General features: G+C 43.2%; 1 protein-coding gene across 2 annotated transcripts; it reads left to right on the top strand.

The window, feature by feature from the left end:
* Positions 1 to 423: 423 nt before the first annotated feature.
* Positions 424 to 22,288, top strand: POLG2 (DNA polymerase gamma 2, accessory subunit). Of its 2 annotated transcripts, none has more exons than XM_030208428.1 (9): positions 424 to 512; positions 5,871 to 6,454; positions 6,895 to 7,021; positions 7,159 to 7,264; positions 11,973 to 12,143; positions 14,464 to 14,601; positions 19,155 to 19,235; positions 21,268 to 21,368; positions 22,105 to 22,288. In XM_030208428.1, exons 2-9 carry the CDS (start codon positions 5,956 to 5,958, stop codon positions 22,268 to 22,270), a joined length of 1,389 nt encoding a protein of 462 aa, XP_030064288.1. In that variant the 5' UTR covers positions 424 to 512; positions 5,871 to 5,955; the 3' UTR covers positions 22,271 to 22,288. The 2 variants fall into 2 exon arrangements, with proteins under 2 accessions (XP_030064288.1, XP_030064289.1); XM_030208429.1 differs by lacking the exons at positions 21,268 to 21,368; positions 22,105 to 22,288 and adding exons at positions 16,810 to 16,873; positions 17,982 to 18,010 and having other exon boundaries at positions 19,155 to 19,482.

Below are 22,288 nucleotides of genomic sequence, written 5' to 3'. Positions count from 1 at the left end.
CGTGGAGCACTTACCATTTAACTGGCACATGCCCAGGCCGCCCATCTCAGTTGTTTCTTTTTCTACGGGAGCGGCATCTGTCTCAACCAGAAACCAAACATACTTTGTCGCAATTGATAGCGGCTTGCAAATTTTTTTTTTATTATGAAAATAGAGATTTCTCAAGAAACAGCTCAGTTTTCGGACCGTTGCTTTTAAAAAGCGCATCTTCGCAGAGCTTCTCCCATACAGATTTTGTAAAGCAGCCACATGGGTATCCTCCAGACCTCCTCCCACACTTTTACGGAGCACTAACTACACAATCAATGCAGCAGCAGCAGCACCTTCTGTTGATTCAGAAGACCTGGCTGGCTGGTGTGTGCGCTGAAGGACTGGGAGCCGCTCGCGCCCCTCTGTTTTGACGCAACTTCCTGTTTCCGGCAAGCGGAATGGAATGTTGTAGAGGTTGTGTAGCTTCACGAGGCACCGGAGAAAAAAAAGAAAGCTGTGGGATTGCTGGTGGGCGACCTCAGGTATGAGTTTGGTCGGGGGAGGAGTGAGAGTGGCAGATCGTAGGGAGGGGAGGCCGATCCCCGAATGAGCGTGAGGATGGGACTTGGTATCTTGGATTTACCTTTTGGAAGTAGTAGTAGTTATTAATGAACTCGAAGTCCTATGCAGATATCACATTTACATAATGTTAAACGGTGGAAGTATAAATTAGTGAAGTCTCAAAAGAGGAAGAGTAGATTTGGTCATAATAAAATCCAAAAGAGAGCGATTTGGATTAAACATTAGGAGGCATTTGGTAGATGGTTTCTGAAATGTGCCCCCCAGTAAAGTCACACTGTCTCCTTAACATATCCAGAGCCGGTGGTGGGAGGTGGGGCTAGTTCTGTGCAAGACTTCTACGGTCTGTGCCCTGAAAATGGCAGATACAAATCAAGGTCAAATATGCACAAAAAGTAGCACATAAGAGTTTATCTTGTTGGGCAGACTGGATGGACAGTGCAGGTCTTTCTCTGTCGTCATCTACAATGAATAGATAGGGATGGGCTGGAGTGTAAATGTTAAGGGGCTTCGATGTTAGCTTCAGAATTTAGTACAAGAACAGTACTGGTCAGACTTCTACGGTCTGTGCCCTGAGAAAGTCAAGGACAAATCAAACTCAGGTATAGGTATAAAGTATCACATACCATGTAAAATGAGTTTATCTTGTTGGGCAGACTGGATGGACTGTTCAGGTCTTTTTATCTGCAGTCATTTACTGTGTTACTGTATGTTACTATGTTACTTTTTGGGGTTCTACATGGAATGATGCTACTAATTGGGATTCCAGAATCTTGTAACTCTTTAGGATTCCAGAATCTTCAGAACTTTTACTAAAAGAACTGTGTTGGGCAGACTTCTACAGTCTGTGCCCTGAAAATGGCAAGGACAAAACAAACTGGGGTATAAAGTATCACATACCATGTAAAATGAGTTTATCTTGTTGGGCAGACTGGATGGACCGTGCAGGTCTTTATCTGCCATCATTTACTATGTTACTCTTTGGGGTTCTACATGCAATGTTGCTACTAATTGGGATTCCAGAATCTTGTAACTCTTTAGGATTCCAGAATATTCAGAACTTTTACTAAAAGAACTGTGTTGGGCAGACTTCTACAGTCTGTGCCCTGAGAAAGGCAAGGACAACTCAAACTCGGGTATACATATAAAGTATCACATACCATGTAAAATGAGTTTATCTTGTTAGGAAGACTGGATGGACCGTACAGGTCTTTATCTGCTGTCATTCACTATGTTACTATATCACTCCAATATAGTGTCACACTGGGGATTCAGATCTGAAGGATAAAATGTATTAAATTTATATAAAATAACTTCAGTGTAACAGGGAGCCTAACTTTTATGCTGCACTGTAAATATTACCATCACGGGCTTCCACCACCTTCCGAAAAAAACCCCAGAGAAAAACTCCCAGAATATTTCAAAAATTCTAAAGAAGTGGGAGAAAAGTCTGTGTTTAAAAAACAGAAGGGAGGTTAACACAATTTAACACAATACAGATCCAAATACCCACAACACTAGATCTCACTATGAATATAAATCACCCAAATAGACACTAATTAGCAATCCCTCACTAGACTAAAATCCTCATTCAAACAGAGAAGCCTTCCTGCAAGTAAAGAAAACTCAAAATAGAGCAAAAACTCTTATAACATTGCTAGAATTGCTTAAACTTCCATCCTTACTAATGAATGGATTCTAATTCTGACAAAAAGTTAACTTTACTTAGCTCAAAACATCCAAATTGTCCTGACAGAAGTGCAGCCTCATAGGATTTTCACAGTCTGTGGGGTTTCTCCAAAATTAAAGTGTCCAATTTATACTATCCTTCTGGCAAAAATGTCCAATTTCCTTGTTTCTCGACAGTAGGAAATCCTTCTGTTTCGCTATCTTCATCAGGAGAAATACATAGCAGTGCATAAAAACTGCTTTACAAATTATCCATAGCAAACAATGTGCTCAAAATGGCTAACGTTTGTATGAGTCCAGGGCAACAGAGCTAACAAACTAATAGGTTTATTAAATAAAAAAAAAAAAAGGCAGAACAGTGAATGGTAAAAGTTTTAAAACCAGTAAAATAAGGGTTTAATGTTAAATCTAACTGAACATTTGTTACTACCTAAGTAGTACCTGGGGAGGTCAGGAAAATAAACTGCTCACAGGAATTGAACAGGGTCTCGGTGCAGAGGTCTTCTCCCTCCACACTTCTGAGACTGGGAAGTTCTAGCACATTCTGGGCTAGGTCTTTGACTTCAAGGCCAATCAGAGCACAGAGCATTAGAACTGAAGGCTAATCAGAGCACAGAGCATTAGAACTGAGGATGTCTGGCCAATGGCACTGCAGGATACTTTTCCCCTCGGGGGTTTTCCTTTTTTCTTTGGGGAAGATCAGGTGACTCAGAGGGAGGAATGCTAGCTTTGGCCTAACCCCTGGTAAGCCTTTTCTTGGCTGGGAGGTGCCCAGCGATCCCACCAGCTGCCTTTCAGGTGCTGTGGAGGACTTGCAGCCCATCTGCATATCCTCACAGTCTTCTCCAGGGTGACTACCAGGCCTACACCGATCCTTCCAGGACCTTAGCTCCAGGTGCCGAAGCATTTTCTCTGTATACCTTGTATTTTCTCCCAGTTCCTACTTATGGCTCCAGTACACTTTCTCTTCTTGGTGCTGTCCATTCCCAATCTCTTTCTCCATCTGAAACTACTGTATACTGAAGGAACACATTGCCCACCTTCTGCTTTCATCATCTTACCATGTCTTTTGTCTTCTTCCTTCTCGGCTCTCAACCTTCAACATTCCATTCCTTTCATTCTACAATCTCCATTCTGAGTACATCTCGCCTTCGTCGCTGTCGTCATGGCTCTCCTACTCTTCTCCGTACGTTCTTGCTCCTTTTCCAGCTCTTCGCTGGCGATATCAATGCCAATTCTGGTCCTCCACATCAGCTCTCATCCCATTCGTGCAGGTCACACCATGATGTCTCCAATCTAATTTCTGTTCCTCTCCTCCCTCCTTCTCTGCGTTTCTCATGTGTTCTGTGGAACACGTACTCTGTCTGAAACAAACTTTCCTACATACATGACCTCTTTATCTCTCGTACTGTCCATCTGCTTGCCCTGAGACTTGGCTTTGCCCTGAAGACTCTGCTTCAGCTGCAGCCCTGTGTCACGGAGGTTACCTTTTCTCCCATACTCCCCACCGGATTGGCCACGGAGGTGGTATCTGGCTACTACTTTCTCCCTCCTGTAGATTTCAACCTCTTCTTCCACCTCAGTCTTGCTGCTTTTCTTCCTTCGAAGTCCACTCCATCCATCTATTCACTCCTCTGCCTCTCCAAGTAGCAGTCATTTATCGACTCCCTGATAAGTCCCTTTTTCACTGACTTTGACACCTGGCTTACCTTCTTTCTTAAACCTTCATCTCCTTCCCTCATTCTTGGGGCTTTTAACATTCATGCTAACGATCCCTCTGACTCTTATGCGTCTCAGTTTCTCACTTTAACGTCCTCTTTCAGTCTTCAACTGTGCTCTACTATCCCCACCCACCAGAATGGCCACTGTATTGATCTTATCTTCTTCTACAAATGCTCCCTCTCCAGGTTCTGCGCCTCAGCTCTTCCCCTCGCTGACCATCATCTGATTACTTTCACACTTAAACATCCTCCCCCCCCAGTCCTGTCCAATCTCAACCAGTACATTTAGGAATCTTCAGGCTATTGACTCTTCTACTCTGTCCTCCAATGTTTCAAACCTCTTCTCAACCACTATGTTATCCAAGTCTGTCAATGAGGCTGTCTCTTCCTATAATACTACTCTATCCTCTTCTCTGGATACTCTCTCTCCTCCCATTCCCTGTTCTGTAAGGCCTATCAAACCCCAGCCTTGGCTGACCTCTACACTACCTTCTTTTCTGTGCCCGCTCTGCTGAATGCCTTTAGTTGAAATCCCGTGCCCATGCGGACATCATACATTTCAAACTCTTGCTGACCTCCTTCCAGTCTGCTCTTTCACGTGCCAAACAGTACTACTACATCCAGTTGACACATTCTCTTGGCTCAAACCCTCAGTGTCTCTTTGCCACACTGAACTCTCTCCTCAAACTGCCTTCACCTCCAACTCCCCTTTCACTTTCTTCCCAGACTCTGTCTGAGTACTTTTATGATAAGGTTCACGTGATTAAACTTGAATTCTCAACCAAGTCACCTCCACCCCTTCTTCCCTAAGTCCATTCTCTCAACCCTCCTTCAACCCCAGCCTCTTTTTCTTCCTTTTCTGAAATCACTGAAGAGGAAACTACACATTTTCTTTCCTCTTCGAAACTAACTACCTGTTCCTCTGATCCTATTCCCACCCATCTACATAGCACTATCTCTCCTACTGTCATCCCTTTTATCTATCATATCCTTAATCTTTCACTGTCCACTGTGACTGTTCCTGATGCATTCAAACATGCCATAGTCACACCACTCCTCAAAAAACCTTCATTAGACCATACCTGTCCTTCCAATTATCGCCCCCATCTCCCTCCTCTCTTTCCTATCCAAGATACTTGAATATGTTGTTCACAGCAGTTGTCTTGACTTTTTCATCTCAAGCTATTCTTGATCCAGTAAAGTGGAAGGGGAGGTCAAATAAGGGAAATCCTCAGGTGGTTGCAAATGAAAGCTCATTGAGTCAGATCCCAGACCTAATTCTAACTGAAATGAAGTTCAAAGGTGCAGGATGAAGCTGCCTGCCTCCCCGCACCCCCAGCTTTCCAATTGTACTTGTATCTGGGTTTTTAGGTTTAGTTCACTCCTTTCCAGTAGTAGTTCAAGGCATGTTACATTCAGTAGACTAGGTTTTTCCTTATCACCAAGGGTTTACAATCAAAGGGCTTCATTTATAAAACTGCGCTTGCGATTCCCACTTAGCAATTGAGAGGAAGCCCATAGGAATTGGGCTTTTTCTCATTTGCCACATAGGAATTGGTAGCACAGCTTTGTAAATTAAGCCCTAATTTTGTACCTGAGGTAGTGGAGGGAGAAGTGGCTGACCCAAGATCAGAAGGAACCGCAAGTGGATTTGAACCCTGGCTTCCCAGCTTCTCAACCCACTACTTTTTTTTTTTGTTACATTTGTACCCCACGCTTTTCCCACTCATGGCAGGCTCTATGCGGCGGGCAATGGAGGGTTAAGTGACTTGCCCAGAGTCACAAGGAGCTGCCTGTGCTGGGAATCGAACTCAGTTCCCCAGGACCAAAGTCCACCACCCTAACCACTAGGCCACTCCTCCACTACTTGAATCTGCTGTCCTAATAAATTGTGTTTTGTTTTTTTTGTAGATGTCCCAAGTTTGCCAGCAGAGATCCCAAGAGAGACCACACATTAAGAAGAGTGTGAACTCAACATTGAAGTTCACTTTAAATCATGGTTAGGACGTCTTGCATCAGGCTGTCTGATTTGTTCCTTAATAGACAGTTCAAGAGAGCAAAGATTTGTTTCCATGGGCTTTTACCTTGTCCAAAGTTTCCAAATTATGGCACTTGCCCCAGTGAGTGGTTTGAAATCAATGAGATGCTGTTGGATCTCTGCCAGCGAAGGCACTTCATAACCAGTGGCAAGCTCACAAGGGATTCTGTTTGGAATGGTTGTCATAGCCTTGGGCCTTTGGGTGTCGAATTGAAGAAGAACCTGATATCTCAGTGGTGGAACTCCATAGTCACATTCAGAGAGCAGATTTTCAGAGTTGATACCTTACATCAGCTGCCTGGAGTACTAAATTCAGATGGAAGGACTACGGTGTTAATGCACTCTGAAGTACTTAGAGACAGCATGTTAAACCAAAAGTTAACCAAAGAAGAGCTACTTTTGTCTTTGGAAAGTATTTTAAAGACATCAGTAATGCTACGAGACAACCTTCTGCATGGTAATTTTAGCAAGAAACTTCTATGCTGGTTCTTGGAAATTAGAGTATGACCATTCGATAGCAATGCCAGCCTTCTCCCCCATAACGGACTCTAGATCATGATCACTCTTTTAAAGTGCGTTCAGCACAGTAGCGATTGAAAGCTTCAATAGGGCAATGATATGCAGATGTTTACCACATTGTAGATATTTGAAATCTGCTTTTGTTTTTTGTTTGGGAAGAGGCGAGCTGCTCCCAGTCCACTGAGTCTGAAATGTACTTATGGATTTTTGAAAGTCTGTTTTTATTTCTTGTGTTTTAATCTATTAGTGTCCAATGCTCCCATGATAAGCCATATGGGAACAAATTGACATGGGAACGTTGGGCACTAATGGGTTAATATATACATGTAATTCATCAGGGCACAGCAGAAAATGTTCACTTGATTTATCATGTTGCAGGTGCTTTGGAGCAGTATTCTCAGTGCCTGGACCTCGTAAACAAAAAAATTCCTTTTGGCTTAGCACAGGTTGGAGTATGTTTTCACCCTCTTCCTGATAAAGGCCAAGAAAATGACCATGTCATAAGGTACAGCCACAGAAGGTCTGTTCTAAAATACAATTCTTACTTGCAATGCAAGTATTTTACCTGTTCCTTATTTTTCTCTTGCTGTCTCTTTGCTCTGTCTTAAGGAGTCAACTTTCTGACCTTGGTGTTGTTTAAAGCACAGGTGAAAGAACCATGTCTTCTCTCGTGTGGTTTTGCTCTGCAAGGACCTCGGGGCAGTGGTTTGATTACTGGCTGCGCCAACGACTTTTGTGGTGGAGAAAGGTAATTTTAAAGTTAACTTGATTAGTGCAGAAGTTAAAAAAAAAAAAAAATTTATGAAATTTATAAGAAATGCTTAAAACTTAGAGCTGAGCTATAGGGGGCAATTGGAGAACAGAGGGATTCTTAAAATAAGAATGACCCTAAATTACAAACAACTGGCACAAAAGCAAATATTTGCAAATTTGTGCATGGGCAGCTGGGTTCAGATTTTCATCAAATCGTAACAGTCCTGGAAAAAGTGTGGCCTTAGCAGTGCATTTTTTTTCTAGCAAAATAGGTGCCGATACTCAAATGGCGGGCCACCCTTCGGGGTTGGGGTGAAGACTGAGGGACCCCACCCCACAATAGCCAGGCCCCCTGCAACCAGTCACAGAAGCTATGACAAGGTAGAATTGTGTGTAGAGCCTGAGCTCTTTCATTAAAACTTGGGGACCATGGGTCAATTTTAGTAGACAGTGGAAAAGGTCTCGGTACTCAGTACCCCCTCATAAAAAGTCCAGGGCCTTAGAGAATAACAAACAGTGTACACTGTCTATATTACAGGCCTGTAATATAGACAGTTTTGCAGATGATTTTAACTGTACTTCAGAGGGAGTATCAGTAAGAAATGAGCTTACAGCTATTAAAAAAAAAAATCTTAGTTTTTAGTCCTGCTCAAAAATTTGTTGTAAAGATCCAAAACTTAAACTCGAAGTCTTTTAGGAAACATAAATTAAACTTGAATGTTAATAGGAAATGCAAAAATAAAGCACAAAATATACTTCCCAGCAGATTGAGGCATATTTTCAAAGCACTTAGTCTTCCAAAGTTCCATAGAAACCTGTGGAACTTTAGAAGGCTAAGTGCTTTGAAAATTAGCTCCCTTGTTTCAACAGTTTTCCAAATGTCAGGTCATCCAGACAACTTTAGTGTCGTGTGTTTTTTTTGTTTGTTTTGCTTTTTTTGGGGGGGGAGGGGTTGGTTTTTTCATAATTGTTGTTATTCAACAATTGCAGTATAAAACAAGGACAACAAAACATGACATTTGTTGGCTAGGTGATGTCATGTGTTTTTTGTAGACAAAACCAGCCAAAAGCTATAGCATTGCAAATGCACATAATCAGAGCCACAAAACACCTAGCCACCTGCCTGGGGATACCCCACGGCCACTTAAAGGGTTTATCCCCAGCACAGCTCAGGTCTGCTTGCGCTCTACACTAGCACCCTCCTCTCACCTACTGGGTCACAGCCACCTCTGGGTGAGTCTCCCACTCTCAAATTATCTCCAGTGATTTCTAGGTTACTGGAGCCACACTCCTAGTGGTCCCACAGTTCCCAGAAAGCACTCAAAGACCCAACACACAAACCACCAGGATTCTTTATCAGTCCAGACAGGCAGAGGCAACAAACTAAATTATGTATTGTCTTAAAAATTATTCAGTCAGCAAACAATAACAGGTAACTGAAAAATGGATCAATTATAACACTAATTAAACATTTTTGTACTTTCTACCTGGGTAGATCAGGACATATAGCTGCTCACCAGTTATCAAATATAACTGTTTTACAGGGCTTCAACAAAAAAACTGTCTCTTTCTTCTCCCGGGCTGAAACTGGGCCAAAAGCCAGTACACTCCAAATGAAATTGAGATCCTGGGCCAATCAGAGCAACAAGATTTCAAAAATATACTGCTTCTTGCTTCCTGTTTATGTTAATCTAAAGAGAGAACATTTATTTATTTTTTTCTGTAACAGCTTACAACAGGAAATACCACCTGCTGGCCAATAGGAGAAATACACTTCAAGAATTAGTTAATACAGTTTTACAGGCTTGTTTTGTCACAATTGGGAACAAGCAACTTCAATAATGTAGGCTAAACAGGGCCTTTATTACATCATCAAAGTCTGTTTCAGAGAATCTGTGGTTATGTCTTTGAGCTTCCATTGTAAGTACAGTCTGCTCACTGTGTTTCTAGGTTACCTTTTTTACTGGGTATGTACTTGAGATTTGTTGGAATTCTTTACTATGTAAACCGCATGACCCATTCCCATACTCCAGCTACTCGTGCAGATTTTGATTTTTGCCCTTTGAGCAATTGCATCTTTTTTTTTTTTTTATTCTAATGTTTGCTCATAAAAATCTTTTGGGGATAGAAGTTTATAACCTAGAGTTTGTTGTATAATGATTCACTAAGTTCCATAAGGTGATAGCTATAGCAAAACGATAGAAAGTATAAAGATGATAAAATGTAGAACTACTTTCTGAAAAGAGGCTAGACAACTTTGCAATTTGTAGTTTAGAGAAGGCATTCGTTCCTTGACAATTTGTTTGCAGACACTTTTTTAATCTGGTTTTGTATTTCTTGTCTTTGCTTTTTAAGCTCAATTAATACTTTGCACTCTGCAGTTCAAAGTGAAAAGAAAGAAATACAGAATGCTTTGGGAGATGAGAAACGAGGATGAGGAAATGTGTTTTAATATATCTGGTTTTGGCTGCTTTAATGCTTTCTAGCGTTGGCATAAGTTCAAATTCAGGGTTTTTGTGTGTGTGGGGGGGGGGGGGGGGGAGGAGGGGGGAGGTGGAAGTAGAAGCACACAAAAATAGTTCTCTTGTTGCTGGGACCAAGTCTTGTGAAATTTGCTTAAAAGCTTTTCCCGCTGCTAAGGCCTATAATTGCAAAAGGCTGGATGAAAGGTGGTATAGCAAAAGTGTTAAGTGGGTGGTAGGTGTTTGATGCACTTTGCCTCCATCCTTGCTGTGTAGGGTTTGACTACCCCTGGTGCCCCCCTCCCTCGTGGTACCACTTAAGCAGAATTCATGCTAATGCTGTATAGCAGTGGTTTTCAGCCCAGTCTTTGGGTCACACTTAGCCACTGAGGTTTTCAGGATACCCACAGTGAATATGTATAAGATGTGCATCAGTTGAGTGCATACACATTTATCTTTAAACACTTTTATTGATGACACTACAAAATTAACATCACATTCCACATTCTGAATATACAGAAGTTCAATCTTGAGTAAATAAACAAGTAAAGCAATTTGCTACTTACAGTCATCCCCTACACCCACCCTCTGTTTATGCTTCAACATTTTAACATTGTATCATTGTAATTCCCCCACCCCCCCCCCCACGACGTATCTACTTTAAACAGTTTTATCTAACAAATATGTCACCTTCTGTATCGTGCCATTCACAAATCTGTAATATCCAACTATGTGTATAGTAATACTTATAATATTCACCCTTATGTTTCCTCACTACTTCCCCCCCACTTCTCCCACCATCCCACTGTCACTTGCCTTCTTCCATCCCTACCTAAGTCTTCCCTTACATATCCAACCTTTCCATTTTGAGCCTTGAACCGACTTTCTTAGATTCTGGCCCTTTATCTCGGTGAGTGCATACACATTTAACTCATACACAGTCTGCTTGAGATTAAGAAATACAGAGGAGGTGAAGGCCACACCAGTACCCTATAAGGAGAGTGATTAACTATGAGCGTGATTTTTTTTTTTTTTCTGTCTCCACCTGTCTGGGTTGGTCAGGCAGGACTAAAGGAAAGGAAATTTAAATTTCAGTTTTTGTTTTAATACTGTGCACAAAGCCTAATGGCTTCTAAATCTCAATTTGTCCTATTTTGTGGAAAGAAAATGCATTGTCTAGTAGACTGGTATTTCTCGGCATCTGAGTGGCCATCAATACACTCTTAGCCTATTCTATGAATAAGAACAGAAGCGTTGCCATACTGGGACAGACTGAAGGTCCATCAAGCGTAGTATCCTGCTTCCAACAGTGGCTAATCCAGGTCACAAGTACCTGGCAAGATCCCAGAACACTAAAACAGATTTTATGCTGGAGGAGGAAAGAGGAGTAGCCTAGTGGTTAGTGCAGTGGACTTTGATCCTGGGGAACTGAGTTCGATTCCCACTGCAGCTCCTTGTGACTCTGGGAAAGTCACTTAACCCTCCATTGTCCCTGGTACAAAATAAGTACCTGAATATATGTAAACCTAGTTGCAAAAACCTCAGGAAGGCGGTATATCAAGTCCCATTTGCCTTTCCCTATTTCAGATTCTACATGGAACATTGCTACTATTTGAGATTCTGTTGCTACTATTTGAGATTCTAGATTGAATGTTGCTACTATTGGAGATTCTACATGGAATGTTGCTATTCCACTAGCAACATTCCATGTAGAAGTAGAAGCCTGCCCTTGCAGATCAGCAACGCAGCCGCACAGGCTTCTGTTTCTGTGAGTCTGATGTCTTGCACGTACGTGAAGGACGTCAGACTCACAGAAACAGAAGCCTGCGCGGCTGCGATGCTGATCTGCAAGGGCAGGCTTCTACATGGAATGTTGCTAGTGGAGGAGTAGCCTAGTGGTTAGTGCAGTGGACTTTGATCCTGGGGAACTGAGTTCGATTCCCACTGCAGCTCCTTGTGACTCTGGGCAAGTCACTTAACCCTCCATTGCCCCTGGTACAAAATAAGTACCTGAATATATGTAAACCGCTTTGAATGTAGTTGCAAAAAAAAAAAAAAAACCTCAGAAAGCTGGTATATCAAGTCCCATTTCCCTTTCCCTTTATCCTAGAAATAAGCAATGGATTTTCCGAAGCCCATCTTAATAATGGCTTATGGACTTTTCTTTTAGGAAATTGTCCAACCCTTTTTTTTTTTTTACATCCTGCTAAGCTAACTGCCAAACTCCTTGTCTGCCCCCAGTTTGCTATAGGTTCATCTGACTTCAGCAGCAGCGACTATCAGGACGAAGCTGGAAGAAAGGGAGCGCATCTCTATTATGCTTTTCCCTGGGGAAAAGAACTGCTGGAAACAATTCGAACGCTAGGAGAAGATGAACTGCAAGCACATCATGGGAATAAAGCCCAATTACAGGCATGACCACTGTTCATTATTGTTTTGATATAGTACAGAGGCACTAATACACATAACTTACTTTTGTTAATTCTGACACTCCTGGTGTGGCAGCAAGAGACGGGCATCTGTTTCGGGTGTCCATTGTGTTTAAATATATAAGTGTATGTTTAGCTTTGTGATGTTAGGATACTTTAAAATTAAAGTAAAGAAAGGCAAACTGTAGTTCAAAACTGCTTTGTTGATAGATGAAAGCAGGGCCGCCAAGAGGGGGGGGGGGGGGGCAGGGGGCAAGATTCCCCCGGGCCCGGCACCGGGGGTCTCTCTCTCTCCTGATGGGACCTGGGTGATCATGTCCTGACAGGAGCTGGAGAGAGAACTCCAGCACCAGGCTCCTCTTAGAGGCTGGCGATGAGCAGACACAGGGCTTCGGGCTGGGACCTCTGGTTTGGCTGGCGGGGGTCCCCAGGCTCCGCCAGCAGAAGAAGTCTTCCTCCAGTGCTGTTCTTCACTCTGTCCTGTGGCTACTTTTCCCCTTATGTCGTGCATGCTCAGAAACCGTGAGGGCAGGAGCAGGGCAGGTATTTGGGGAGGGGGTGTGGCGGCAGCGATCCTGGGGTGGGGGCTACCCTGGGAGGGCGGCAGCAGCCCTGCCCCAGGCCTGGCTCAGTCTTTTGGCAGCCCTGGATGAAAGGTCTCATAGAAAGTGATATCATAAATCATAAACATAGTTCAGGTGTTAAAGAAAACAAAAACCAACCAACACCCCCCTTCAAAAAATTCAGAACAAAGCGAAAAACATAGCTGTGAAAGTATAATATCTGTTCCTACCAACAGGAATCTTGGTATACTGAGAGCACTGATTGTTTTGACCCGCATCAGAAACCTAACTGACATGCCCACTGGTACCGTTCTGTTGAATGTTTATATTTGTATCACTCAATTTTACTGCAGCATTCATTGGGGTTTTTAAGATGCAAAAAAATAGCTTATCTGTCCGGCGGATAAGACTTAATATGGGAAGACCCATGTCTTAAGGGTGGTGCCTGGGTTCTGGACTCTGAGCGCGGTGGATGTGGCACAAGCTCCTGGTGTAAGTGAGAAGCAGGTGACCTGATTTAAGTGAGCCATTTTGATAGTGAAATAATTATATTTGTTTAAATACTGTGTAACCTTTGTCCAGAGGTTGGTTGTTTCTCTGTGTTTGGATTAGAGAGTTGCACGGGAACAGAAATCTTACCCATCCCTGCCCGTCCCTGCTAGAATCTCACCCATCCCCACCCGTCCCCACTGGAATCTTACCCATCCCCACAAAAATTTAACCCATCACAACCCGTCCCCGCAAGAATTTAATGGCACATAAAAGAAAATTCTGGTCAGCTCCCTCAGTCTCTCTCTGGATTTGAGCCACATCACTGTAGGCAAGGAAGGAATGGAAGCTGAAACTTAGAACACTCTGGTGTGCACATGTAAGATTTGTCTCTGATTTCTAGCACTGTGTGCTGAGAGGTCACCACATGCACGCACCAGTAGGTCAGGTGTCAAACCTGAGGTCTGCGCATCAGCCCGGGAGCAAAGAGGATTAATTGTAATATAGTAAGTGACAGCAAATAAAGACCTGAACGGTCCTCCAGTCTGCCCAATAGTCACACTCATTATCAATTCATGATTAAATTGAGTGTGATATTATATACTTTCTTTCGTGTTTCTGGAACATAGACCAAAGAAGTCTATCTGGCCCTATACTACTATTCCAATTGCTGGAGTTCTCGTTGAAGCCCACTCCAGTCTATTTGTCTTCTCATTTGTGGGATACAGACCGTAAAAATCTGACCAGCACTGTCCTTATGTTCCAGCCACTGAAGTTGCTGTTTAAGCCCTTTCTAGCCCATCCTAAACCAGACTGCCATATATTAGACACAGACCATGCAAGTCTGTCCGGTATTGGCCCTAGTTAATCACAGCCAGAGTCGCCATCTAAGCGTCACTTGACACATCCACACACATGCAGCCATTTAAGGTTAGGATTTTTATAACTTCCATTTTCTAATTAGAGATCCTCTGTGTTTGTCCCAAGTCTTTTTGAGTTCCATCATCATTTGTGTCTCTACCACCTCCTTAACGGAAGACTTTCCACATTTGTGCTGTTAAAGCAAGGAGGAAGAGGAGGAGGAGACAGCACTCAAGGTACTCGGTAGATGAGAGGCTGATGCAGTGCAGCTTACACTTCCACAGGAACCTCGCAGAACTGCTTCCGTCCCCACGGGAACCCCGCAGAACTGCTTCTGTCCCGTTCCCATGCAGCTCTCTAGTTTGAATGATGCTTCTTTTTCCTCTGCAGGCCAAGGATGGGAGAAAGAGTGTTGTCCCTCAGGCATTGTCAGTGGACGGAGATATGGATCGAGGTTTGCTCGCATACCTCTACGATGCTTTGCAGGTTACCGAGAGCTCCTCGAAAAAGAAACTGCATCAGAAAAAGGTACTTTCCCGTAATACTGGATAAATGTAAAAGAAAACGGAGCTTAGAAATTACATTGCGGCGCCTGGAGAGAACAGAAATCAAAAGCCAATAGCACCCAATCTAATCTTTTCCATTTAACAGTGAATGGCATCCACCTTCTGTTAAATGTCACAATAGCATGCCTTTGATGATGTCCATTATCACAGGAAGAATTTGATTGTGACTTCACTAAAGCAATGAAATGCTACAGGCGTGTTTGCTGTCTCTATTTAAGTCTGGAATAAAAATAGGATGGCTGGACTGCAAAATACTAGGTGATGTTGCCTCTGCCAAGAGATCTGGAGTGGAGGAGTGGCCTAGTGGTTAGTGCAGTGGACTTTGGTCCTGAGGAACTGAGTTTGATTCCCAGCACAGGCAGCTCCTTGTGACTCTGGGCAAGTCACTTAACCCTCCATTGCCCCATGTAAGCCCCATGCTATTCCACTAGCAACATTCCATGTAGAAGGCTGTGCAGGCTTCTGTTTCTGTGAGTCTGGCGTCCTGCACGTACCTGCAGGACGTCAGACTCACAGAAGCAGAAGCCTGCGCGGCCACACTGGTGATCTGCAAGGGCCGACTTCTACATGGAATGTTGCTAGTGGAATAGCAACATTCCATGTAGAATCTCAAATAGTAGCAACAGTGGAGGAGTGGCCTAGTGGTTAGGGTGGTGGACTTTGGTCCTGAGGAACTGAGTTGGATTCCCACTTCAGGCACAGGCAGCTCCTTGTGACTCTGGGCAAGTCACTTAACCCTCCATTGCCCCATGTAAGCCGCACTGAGCCTGCCATGAGTGGGAAAGCGCAGGGTACAAATGTAACAAAAATAAAATAGATACTATTGGAGATTCTACATGGAATGTTGCTATTCCACTAGCAACATTCCATGTAGAAGGCTGCGCAGGCTTCTGTTTCTGTGAGTCTGACGTCCTGCACGTGCAGGACATCAGACTCACAGAAGCAGAAGCCTGCGCGGCCACATTGGTGATCTGCGAGGGCCGACTTCTACATGGAATGTTGCTAGTGGAATAGCAACATTCCATGTAGAATCTCAAATACTAGCATCAGTGGAGGAGTGGCCTAGTGGTTAGGGTGGTGGACTTTGGTCCTGAGGAACTGAGTTGGATTCCCACTTCAGGCACAGGCAGCTCCTTGTGACTCTGGGCAAGTCACTTAACCCTCCATTGCCCCATGTAAGCTGCATTGAGCCTGCCATGAGTGGGAAAGTGCAGGGTACAAATGTAACAAAAATAAATAAATAAAAATATCTACCTCTCAGTGTATATATTATGGATAAAATGGTTTTAAACGGGCTGGTCTTCTGACTCCAGACCACAGTGCTGCAGTGTGGTGGTACCGGTTAGGCCTGGGGGGGGGGGGGGGGTTGAGGAGAAAAGGAACACAGCTGCTGCTATTGTGGCCATTCCTGTTGTCCAGTAACTGATGCTGAAAGCATAGCTTGGATTTAAGTGAGCAGGAGAAACTCCTGCTCGCTTAAACATTGATCACAGGGGATATTTAGCGTTACTTAACTGGGCAGTGCCAGTGAATATCCCTTCTGACCGCCATGTACTGTCCATTTAGAGCCAGGGCAGTCTTAAGTGTGTAGTCAGGGTGGACTCGGAAAGATATGAGCTACTGCTGAAAAAGGTGTGAGCAAAATCCAAATAAATATGCAGGCCCCAGTGAAATTAAGTGCCAGCACCCTGCATACCTAACCGGGCAGATAGGGCTGCTTTTTGTATGGTCTCCAACTTTGCCTGTTTAGGTATGCGGTTGCCGCCCCAGAATATTGTCTGGCATCCACATACATTCTGGATCCACTGAAAACTTGATCATTTAATGCCAGTGCCCGAACATGGCCTGGTATCAAATATGTGAGTCTGATTCAGCCCGTGGCTTTTAGCAGCTTTAAAAGCACTAACCAGCAATGGATGAATATCAACCAGATAATCTCTTGGTAACTTGTGAAGAGTGTGTGTTTGTTTTGGGTTTTTTTTTATGTTTTAAATCTTTTTTTATTGGTAAACGATAACATCAATTAGCAAATACAATTCTCAGCGAAGAATACAAACACAGAATGTCATCAAGAAACTAAAACCATTGTATAAGATTACAATTGTATAATTTTAACATTTTCTCTCCCCCCCCCCCCCCCCCCCTTCCTATACTATCAGTTATGTTCCAGCATTTTATGGTTAGAGCAATTTGTATTGATGATGTTATGGCCCTTCAACATTCACTTAATACTATCTTCTCTCTATATAAAACGCACCTCCAAACGTTCTGAAGCCTCCACAAGTCCCAACGTTCTAAATGCATGGTGGTGAAACCAGGAATTCACCCATGAGTGTTGGCCCCGCCCCCTGCATCAAACGTCATGACGTCGAGGGCGGACCAATGACACTCAACCAACCGCATCACAAACCCGTTAGTAAGCGATGGAACGTGACATAAGACACATCGCGGAACAATGAAAACCAGCAGCACACAGTTGCTACGCGACGTCAACAGCAACGCTAAAAGGACCATATAGATCTCTGCTCTCCACACAAACAACGGACACGGAGGGCATAGGAGGGAAGGAAAAAAACCAGCACATACACACACACTCTCACTCTTAACTGGATATAATGAGCAACTGACCTGCCACTATCACAGGGACTGCTAGCACCTCTCTCTCTCTCTCACACACACATATACACGGGACACAAAGGGGATGGAAGACAAGGAACGAATCATTGGGTATGGAGGGGGTGGCAGGGGAGATAAGGCAAGAACAGCCTCAAACGGACAATTATAATGCTGTCTCTTCATTTTGACCCTACATAAGTACATAAGTAATGCCATACTGGGAAAAGACCAAGGGTCCATCGAGCCCAGGATCCTGTCCACAACAGCGGCCAATCCAGGCCAAGGGCACCTGGCAAGCTTCCCAAACGTACAAACATTCTATACATGTTATTCCTGGAATTTTGGATTTTTCCAAGTCTGTTTAGTAGCGGTTTATGGACTTGTCCTTTAGGAAACCGTCCAACCCCTTTCACACTCTCTTTCACACAGATGCACGCACGCACACTTACACTGTCTCTATCTTACACACACACGCACCCACACACATATACACACTCTCTCACACAGACACACAAACACGCCTCAAATGGTTCAGCTGTCCTATGTAAAATTTCACTGCTGTCTCTTCATTTTCACCCAACCTGTGCACACACTCTTTCACACAGAGACACACACACACACTTTCTCTGTGTCACAGACACACATACATATACACACTCTCACTCTCTCTCTATAGCCTTGCTAGCGCCCGTTTCATTTGTTTACGAAACGGGCCTTTTTTACTAGTATCATATAACTTCAAAGTCAAACTGCAAGTAAATACTATAAATTAACTCTGTTAGTGCCTCATCATCCTTTAACTTAAGCCTTTCTTCCAATCCCCTCCTTCCCTCCCTACCATCCCTCACTCATGGCTTATTTGCTCCACACATCCTTATTACTATTCACAGGTTTACATATTTAATATGGGTCCTTTTGCTGCCGCCGGCAGCGTTAAACCAGAGTGGAGTCCATATCTTGCAATAGTCCGCCTCTTTAAAACTGGAGATATGGAGGCATATTTTCAAAGCACTTAGCCTTCCAAGTTCCATAGGTTTCTATGGAATTTTGGAAGGCTAAGTGCTTTGAAAATATGCCTCATGGTCTACCACTCTTCTCTCAAATCGCATTAAACAGATCATTTGGCACCTCTGTTGCTGAATTGTTGGTGTTTTATTTGTAATCCATTTGGCCAGTAGAATTGGAAAAGGTGCAGCGAAGGGCGACTAAAATGATAGCGTGGATGGGACGACTTCCCTATGAAGAAAGACTAAGGAGGCTAGGGCTTTTCAGCTTGGAGAAGAGACGGCTGAGGGGAGACATGATAGAGGTATATAAAATAATGAGTGGAGTGGAACAGGTGGATGTGAGGCGTCTGTTCACGCTTTCCAAAAATACTAGGACTGGGGGGCATGCGATGAAACTACAGTGTAGTAAATTTAAAACAAATCGGAGAAAATGTTTATTCACCCAATGTGTAATTAAACTCTGGAATTCATTGCCGGAAAATGTGGTGAAGGCGGTTAGCTTAGCAGAGTTTAAAAAGGGGTTGGACGGTTTCCTAAAGGACAAGCCCATAAACCGCTACTAAACGGACTTGGAAAAATCCACAATTCCAGGAATAACATGTATAGAATATTTGTACGTTTGGGAAGCTTGCCAGGTGCCCTTGGCCTGGATTGGCCGCTGTCGTGGACAAGATGCTGGGCTCGATGGACCCTTGGTCTTTTCCCAGTATGGCATTATTGCTTTTTTGCTATCATAGTTTGCTCGGAGCACAAATCTTCGATATCTCTCTGGCGTTGGGTTTTTTTTTTTTTAAAGACTGCTGGCTCTGCATCTCTGCTCATTTTCTCTTTTGAAACATCAGTAATCATTCTCTCATAAAAGATGACTGATTATTTGCTGTTACATTGGTAGGTGCTAAAGCTTCACCCTTGCCTGGCTCCGATTAAAGTTGTCTTGGATATGGGAAGAGGACCAACCCCAGATCTGAGACAGGTGTGTTGCAAGTGCTTAATGTCATGCTTCAGTTACAGTACGTAAACCGTGTCGCTTCTTAAATAGTCCTGTGATGATGCAGAATGGTGGTGTATAAACTTCCTGTTGGATTCCTTATAATAAATCCTCACAATTATAGGTCTTGTCTTGTTAATTGGCAACTATCAGTGCTGATTGACTGGTTAATTTTATCATTTATTTACTATATTTCAAGCACAAGACAAGACGTAATTGTCAGGAAGTAATTATTGACACTGGCATTAATTAGAATTTACACGCATCACTTTACAGAATATGCTTAAACAGTTGTGTGTGTGTAAATTCTAATGCACACAGCTGAGAGGGGGGGGGGCGTGGAATGGGTGAGTCGTGGACATTTCTAAAATCTGTGCGCATTGTTATAGAATACACCCAGACCGTGCCTAATTTAGGCGTCTTCATTCACACAAGGTTTTACTTGGCGTAAATGCCCGTGGCTAAATTTAGTTGCGTGGATGTCCGCTCAACATAGTCTATAAACTGTGCCGAAATGTAGATATTCTATAAAGTGTTCCTAAATTTAGGCATACTTCATAGAATACGCCTAGGCATATTTTTTTCGTTGCGGATTTTTTAGGCGTGATATATAGAATCTATCCCAAAAATGTTTAGCTTTCATATAATGTAGGATACCTCATAGGGATCCAATCATCAAAGATTTTCTTAGAAAAAATGTTACCCAGCACAAAGGAGCACAGTAGGCCTCAGGAGTGGGTGTGGGAAGGCAAATTTTAAAGGATTTCAAGCCATCCTTAAAACTCTTTTTTTTTCTCTCTCTCTCTAAAGTTTTTGCCCCTGATCCTAGATGGTGATAATGATGTTCCCTTCCCTTGCAGCGTGATTACCTTTTCATTGTCTTTTTTTTTTTTTTTTTTTTCTTTTCACTTCCCATCATATGTGTCCCTTCCCTAGGTTCATTTTAATTATATTTTAGCTCTCTAATTTTGAGTTCGTTTGTTTTTTAAATTAAATTTACCATATAATCCTACTTAGCCCTTGTTTCCATCCTCCCATTTCAACTCTAGTATTTTTACCCCCTGTTTGCTAAGCCGTGCTAGTGCCGACACAGCGGCATTGCCACGCGGCTTAGTAAACAGGGGGTTAATTTGTAAACCGCTTAGGTAATTGTTTGATTTGTTCTATATTGACTAAAATTGAACTTCCTGAGGTCTGCAAAAAAAGCTAGATTCTGAGTTCAGGCTTTACGTGCCAAACTCAGGGGAAGGGGGGGGTGGGCAGTTTTCTGACTGTGAGCAAAGTGCTCGCTGAGGTTCTGGAAAAAAAAACAGTGGTTACCATAAATATGAAGTTTCTGCAGAATGTATAGACTTAAAGCATTTTATCCACTTGGGAGCAAGTTAAGTGACCTCAGAATTGGAAACATAAGATAATGCAAAATATTCTAGGAGCAGCAACCAGTAAACTCATCCCACCATCTTTACTCAACCACCCCCCCCCCCCCCCCCCCCCCCCCCAAAAAAAAAAAAAATGTAAAACCACCAAGCACGCAAGCAAGGAAAAACAAAATTAATAAAGGGAGGGAGACCAATCAGATTTCAACACAAGGGCAGCGTTTGATAAAATTAAAACAATGGACTCAAAGCGGTCCTGCATTTTGGCACACAAAGCACCTGCCTCGGGAGGTGAAACTATTCGTTTGAGTGGATAACAAAGATGAGCATGTGTTATTCCAAAGCAAGGTGACGATACTGAAACACAGGACTGCATCCAGGCCACCATTTTAGCTTCATTAAACGTTGTCCTTGTGTTGGAATCTCATTGGTCTCCCCCCCCCCCCCCCTCCACTTTCTTTACTATCTTTACTCTTCCCATTACTCAGTCCAAATGTTTTTCTGACACACAAATTGAATTATATAATCCATTAAAATGTTACTGCTACAGTTTTACATTGGCTTGCATACAGCTAGAGGTAGTTTGGCATTTCTTTCAGAAGACAGACAAAGTTACGGAAGTTAACTTTTTTTCCTAACAGATATGTCAAGGGCTCTTTGCTGAACTGGTAGAAAATGGCGTTTCCGTGTGGCCTGGGTATTTGGAGACGATGCAGACATCACTGGAACAGCTTTGTACAAAGTGAGAACAGAGAAACTGTGGTCTTTTATTGAAGATACCGTATTTTTCGGACTATAAGACGCACTTTTTCCCCCCAAATTTGGGAGGAAAATGGGGGGTGCGTCTTATAGTCCGAAGGTAGCGATTTCCCTCCCTCCCGCCCTCCCCCCGAGTTCGGGATCGCCCTCCCCCCGGCCGTGTCACCACTTCTCCCCTACTCACGTCACGCGATCTTACCTGGTGGTCTAGTGATGTCGGGGCAGGAAAGAGCCCCCTCTTTCCTGCCCAGCGCGCTGCTCTCCATCCTCCTGTATGCAGCCTGACGGTCTCGGCGAGATTCAAAATGACCGCCGAGAATTGAAGTCTCTTTCCTGCCCCGACATCACTAGACCACCAGGTAAGATCGCGTGTCGTGAGTAGGGGAGAAGTGGTGACAGGGCCGGGGGAGGGCGATCCCGAACTCGGACAAGACGCACCGGAGCACCTAGGTTTTAGAGGAGGGAAAAAGGAAAAAAAAATTTTTCCTATTTCCCTCCTCTAAAACCTAGGTGCGTCTTATGGTCCGGTGCGTCTTATAGTCTGAAAAATACGGTAATTTTTTTTAATTATTTTTTTATTTTTTGTTTGTTTTAACATATTAGACTGACTTGGTTTATTTAGTCTGTGTCGATTTCAGACATGAAAAAATTGCATTCCACTTGTGCCTTCCAGTTACCATTACTCTGCCTTTGGTCACATGATATTATTTTCTGTACAGATATGATGAGATGGGAATCCTTTTCATCATATTCATCAATGAGGACACGTTGGAAAACGGACTAATCCAGCTGAGGAACCGAGACACCACCGTGAGAGAAGTGATGCATATTTCCAAAGTAAAAAACTTTTTAACAAAATACATTGCAGCAGCTAAAAACCTGTAAGTCTGATTGGAAATTGTA

This window comes from Microcaecilia unicolor, chromosome 6 (assembly GCF_901765095.1).
Source record: "Microcaecilia unicolor chromosome 6, aMicUni1.1, whole genome shotgun sequence".
In the NCBI taxonomy this organism is placed as follows: Eukaryota; Metazoa; Chordata; class Amphibia; order Gymnophiona; family Siphonopidae; genus Microcaecilia; species Microcaecilia unicolor.
Note: the sequence above shows the minus strand (reverse complement) of the source record. Positions and strands in the feature narration are given on the sequence as shown.

What these genes read in the sequence shown, in the direction of transcription:
- POLG2 (XM_030208428.1), top strand. Translation starts at nt 5,956, where the DNA reads ATGGTTAGGACGTCTTGCATCAGGCTGTCTGATTTGTTCCTTAATAGA. An exon ending in ACGAGACAACCTTCTGCATG is followed by an intron (nt 6,455 to 6,894) that starts GTAATTTTAGCA and finishes ATCATGTTGCAG; the next exon opens with GTGCTTTGGAGCAGTATTCT. An exon ending in GAAAATGACCATGTCATAAG is followed by an intron (nt 7,022 to 7,158) that starts GTACAGCCACAG and finishes TGTTGTTTAAAG; the next exon opens with CACAGGTGAAAGAACCATGT.